This window comes from Fusarium graminearum, chromosome 2, assembly GCF_000240135.3.
Source record: "Fusarium graminearum PH-1 chromosome 2, whole genome shotgun sequence".
In the NCBI taxonomy this organism is placed as follows: Eukaryota; Fungi; Ascomycota; class Sordariomycetes; order Hypocreales; family Nectriaceae; genus Fusarium; species Fusarium graminearum.
The window spans coordinates 4,945,677-4,950,958 of record NC_026475.1 but is presented as its reverse complement, the minus strand read 5'-3'; the positions used below and the strand labels follow the sequence as shown (position 1 = coordinate 4,950,958).

Below are 5,282 nucleotides of genomic sequence, written 5' to 3'. Positions count from 1 at the left end.
TGTTCTGGGACCATTTTTGAACATTGCTGTCATGGTGTTTGCAGTGTTCAACATGGATAGTTTTGGTTGGGGCAAGACTAGAAAGGTCATCGTTGACATTCCTGAGGAACAACTACAAGAGAAGCAGAACAATAGGGATACTGGCAGTGGCTCTAATTCATTGCCGGGGACTTTTAGTAGCGATCAGAGAGAGGAGATTGCTACAAGTGCAACGGCCAGAAAGCCGGCGGTAGTATACGTTCCTCCAACTACGCAGCACTTGTAGTCGGAATAAGGATAACACGTGATAAGCATACACGAGGAAATAGCTTCAATCAATTGAACCCTATTTTGAACTAATGTGTTCTTGTAGGAAGCTTACACGCTCGTACCTTGCTTGACTAGTATTGACCACATGTTCTCCTGTCATAGCTCGTCAGCCCGGCATAACACTCCGTTCCCGTCCCTAGCCACCTTGCCGATCCGTATTTCTCGCGCTTCAACTATTAGTGTCTCTTTCGATGATTAACGTTGTATTCAAATCTAGTTTTCACGCCCTATATTTTCGTCTAAAAAACTGGCGTTTGCATTTCAGGTAGTCCAAAGTCTGTATTTGTGGCGCCAGACACCGGGAGTGGCACTTGGGGACCGGATCGAAACACATCGTCATGTCTCAGATCGGGAAGAGAACTACAAGCCAGGAACGGCCCCGTGTGTTGCAAGAAACCGTTAGTGAGAACTTATTCAGTTCTGGTAACCTGCTCACACACACATTGCTGCCGATGATGTCTTGAATACCAAGTCTGGATGACCTCGGCGGAGCTACAACGTCCTAGTGATCAAAAGAACCCCGTATAGATCCTCACCTGGGATCACCGTGGTTGTCGATCAGTGTTATGAGTTCCAAATCTGGATGGTTGACCACCTCTACCATCATAATCACATCGAGTAACCCCACGCGATACTCCTTTGAGGGTATCTGCCTTGAACCCGGTCCTTGGAAAGAAGGATCTAATAAACTAGACCATGCTTTCAACATCGAATAGCTACTGATTGATGTTTGTCTAGTGAGAAGGTGGTCCGAAGTCGGGCTGGACACTGCCCTTGTCATGAGCCGCTCATTGTGATAGCGTAGTATTCATGTGAACATTTCTGATGAGGTCAAGGTTCAAGTCATCAGCTTAGGTTTTGGGGCCCGTCCCTGTCAAGCAAGCAGCATACATATATGCTAGTATTTCCAGTCGATTTACCTGCTGATCATCATTGCCCAACACTTACTACTCAAAAGACCTATTCATTACAAGCACTTTACTGGATCATCTTGAACCTACTTCACAATGAAGTCTTTGGCTCTCCTACTCCTGGCTACTGTAGTATATGCAGATGGCCTCGTGGCTAGACGCAGAGGTGCAGAGTTCAACATAAACGTCCGTCATGAAAACGGTGCCTCACACCAGCCCGAAATGCTCTCCAAGCGAGTTTCTTGCGGCAAAGGTGCTGGCTCTTGTCCCAAGGGACAATGCTGCTCTGAATCTGGCCAATGTGGAACTACGTCTGCTTATTGCACCTCACCAGAATGCCAGATGGCTTATAGCAATGGCAACTGTGATGGCAGGTATGTGTATTGTCAACAAATTACCAGATCCTACTGACATTCTACTAGCAAGAAGCCAAAAGGCGAGACTACAGCAAATATACCCAGATCAACTACTGGCAACGGTCCGTATAGTAAGTATAAGAAATCTATTTCACAGCCCACGGTTCTAATCAGGGTCCAGACAAGTACATCATCACCTGCACTACCCCTGGCATCGTGGCACTCACTTTTGATGATGGCCCTTACAAGTATACCAATCAAGTCCTAGATATCCTCAAAAAGCACAACATCAAAGCAACATTCTTCATCACTGGAAACAATCTAGGAAAGGGTCAGATTGATGACCATTCCAAACCTTGGCCCAAGATCCTCCGTCGCATGCACTCTGAAGGCCACCAGCTCGCTTCTCACAGCTGGTCACATCAGGATCTCTCGGCTGCATCTAATGAGCTCCGCAAACAGCAGATCATCTACAACGAGATGGCCTTCCGCAACGTTCTTGGCTTCTTCCCCAAGTACTTGCGTCCTCCTTATGGAACATGCTCGCGAGATTCCGGCTGTTTAGACTACGTGACCAAGCTCGGTTACCATGTTGTAAACTGGAACATCGATACTAAAGATTATCTGAATGACTCACCGAGCAAGATACAGACTAGCAAGAACACTTTCTCGGACAGCGTCTCCACTGACTCAAAGTCGAATAGCTACATCGAGTTGAGCCATGATATACATGAGCAGACAGCTTACAACCTGACTGAATTCATGATCAAGACTCTAAAAGCTAGAGGATACCGTGCTGTCCCTGTTGGAGAGTGTCTTGGAGATGCCCGTGAAAATTGGTATGTTGATGCCAAGGGCACAAAGTCCGGTAGGTCATTCCAAGGAAGAGGCAGTTACGGTAAGTGATCGTGACAGTTGTTAATCTGATAGCTAATTCCACTCCGAATAGATCCTCCCCTTACTTCTCCAGCAACTACCAAAGATGGTACTTGTGGTGCCAAGAATGGTCTCAAGTGCACAGGATCCAAATGGGGAAACTGCTGCTCGCACTACAACTTCTGGTACGTCTTGGAAATAAAACTATATAATGAAAGGAAGTAACTTACCAAGCATATCATTCTAGTGGTTCGACATCAGGCTACTGTGACGGCGGATGTCAATCCAAATATGGAGAGTGTAACAAGATAAAGCCGGACAGCAAGCTTATTGTCTCGGACAACGGACTCTGCGGCGAGAAGTATCACCAGACCTGCACGGGATCTCGTTACGGTAACTGCTGCTCTAAATACGGCAACTGGTATGTTCTGCCTGGTGATCTTTTTCTTGTCTGGGTATTAACAACGTTTCTAGTGGTAAGACGAGCGAGTACTGCGGAAGCGGATGTCAGAGTGGTTTCGGAACTTGTCCATACTCCTAAAGATCTAGTATTGGTTACTTCAGTGAAATTGGCTTGGATGTTATCATGTGAGGCTATTTATTTACGGTTCTCGTATTGATGGCTGGCTCATTTAACTATGTTGTGGTGAACTCAAATTGCTGTTGTTCAGACTTTCTCTTATATTGACAAATTGTAACTATATTGGGAGGCAGTCTCTGGGAGTTTTGCTGCCAGATGAATACATCCACTTCGTGATTCTTATTGACAACGCACAAATCAGGCTCTGTTGATCCTTGCTATCATCTGTAGAACCGGCCTGGGTGGGTAGCCGAGGAGTGCAGAGGAGAACTCGATTTTCAGTCCAGCCGTGCCAAACACGGCCGAGTGCCTGAGCCGTAGGCAGTTGGTCGGATTTGTTTTCTTGATGTCTCTCACAAGATCGTATTCAGGGTCGTCAAGGCGCGAGGCTAACCAAAGATGGTAACCTGCATCTACGACAAACAGACCAGCCTCGTTCTCGCCAGCCTAGCTAACGCAACCACACTGGATGTCATCCACGGCATCGCCTACTCTGTATCTTTGTCTTCAATGCTAGTGTTTCCTGGCTCCCTGAGGTATTTGGTGGCGTTGGCAAACAATCAGGGCGACGTTACTCTCGTAGAACCCTGGACTCAGTCCGAGTCTCAGCCCTGGTAACTCGAGATAATGGCGGATCTAGCCAGCCACGCGGCAGGACTGCATAGAGCCACCGCATCGCGCGTGTCCACGGGAATATTGCCCAATTTGTTGATTCTATTTCATACCGCACGGATCTCTGCATATTCATCGTTGACAATTGCTGTCGGCTCGGAAGCATAGCCGCGGGACTGAAACTTGAGAACAGGACATATTTGGCCTCTTGCAGATGAATTTATTTCAGTTCAGTAACAAGGTTGTCGTCATGTTTGGCAACAAACTAGATAAAGTCAAAGAAGACTTAACCATGTGGTGGACGGGCGTTGGCTGAGACTAAGCGTGGACCAACAGGCATGACCTTGACAGGCACATACGTCTTGGCAACGCCCGCGAAGATTCTTTTAGCCCTCCAGGCTGCAGTTTGCTCGTCAAACTGTTTGACAGCGATGTATATACCGGCCCTCATCTGATCTCCATATCGGTACTTTATGACAGAAATCAAGCTAAGCGCTGCACATCAGATTATCTTGTGATTGATGTTGGTGATTGGACTTGAGAGAGTACATGGACGAATTGAAAAAGGACATATCAAAGAACTTGTTGATCGATCAACCAACAACCAACATAGAATAAGGCAGTGCACTATTGATACAAAGACGGAAAAACATAACTCAATCAAGTCATTTGCCGGATTCACGAGAATTGTGTTGATATGCTCATATGCGAGTATAACCTCTCAATCAATACTCCCCAAGCGGAGAGTGTCCGTGACTCATTTCTTGTGGGGATTTTGTATCACTGTAGATGAGTTCTGAAGAAATGAGAAAGCTACGCCTGCACAAGAACCCTGATAGTTGGTTATTTGTTCAAGCTTCCGTCTTAATTATGTATAGCCTGCCTAATAATACGTACACTACTGACTACCTACTTGGGGTCTCCGCGTTTGTGGAGTATCACAAGAATACTTCAGCGCGGGCTACCTGACTAGAACAAAGGGATAGTAATGTTCCTGGATCTTGATTTCTTCCGCCGTGCACACGATGTTTCTCGTACTCTTCCATGTTTCTGTGTTACACAGCGTGTGCCTGCAGCATGCACTACATCAACACCATACGCCTCCATCATTCTGGACCAACAGTCTCACCAATTTTCTTCCTTGACAAGTCGTCATTGTCCTTGTCAGCTCGAGTCCGATTTGAATACCATAAAAAGCAATCTCACTAGTCACCCAACAGCCACAACAACCACACCCTCTTGCAGGCCGTTTTATTGTTAGTCAACTAGCAAACGCGCGTGGTCATGATTGACCCGGAATAACTGTTTGCTTCAGACAAGCATAGACATGTATGTACTCATTGTACAGTACAGTGTGCGAGGCGTCAACGGTTTCGTCTTCCACCAACGCCCCTTGAGGCATGCCACATGGAAACCTGCGTTGAAGGGAGGTCCAAGCTTCGACGGCCCTGGTCTGCTATTGATTTCATGTTACAACAAGTCCAAATTGGGACTGATGGACAACATGCTATGTCGATCAAGTCAACTTGTCCATCGAGACAGAACCAGCAAGTATCAATCAAGACGTGGCCACTGCTTCTTTGTATTAACAAAAAAAGCTAAACTGTCAAATCCCAGTAGAAAACCATAGGCCAGCCT

The 5,282-nt window shown here is 46.4% G+C and overlaps 2 protein-coding genes across 2 annotated transcripts; both read left to right on the top strand.

Annotated features, from left to right (window-relative positions):
* Positions 1 to 52: 52 nt before the first annotated feature.
* Positions 53 to 508, top strand: FGSG_04145 (uncharacterized protein; the record flags this gene model as incomplete). Its single annotated transcript, XM_011323183.1, has 2 exons — positions 53 to 229; positions 353 to 508. 2 exons carry the CDS (start codon positions 53 to 55, stop codon positions 506 to 508), a joined length of 333 nt encoding a protein of 110 aa, XP_011321485.1.
* Positions 509 to 1,316: 808 nt separating this feature from the next.
* Positions 1,317 to 2,993, top strand: FGSG_04146 (uncharacterized protein; the record flags this gene model as incomplete). Its single annotated transcript, XM_011323182.1, has 6 exons — positions 1,317 to 1,594; positions 1,643 to 1,698; positions 1,734 to 2,474; positions 2,526 to 2,637; positions 2,700 to 2,873; positions 2,927 to 2,993. The coding sequence occupies 6 exons, from the start codon at positions 1,317 to 1,319 to the stop codon at positions 2,991 to 2,993; spliced, it is 1,428 nt and encodes a 475-aa protein (XP_011321484.1).
* Between the last annotated feature and the right edge of the window lie 2,289 nt (positions 2,994 to 5,282).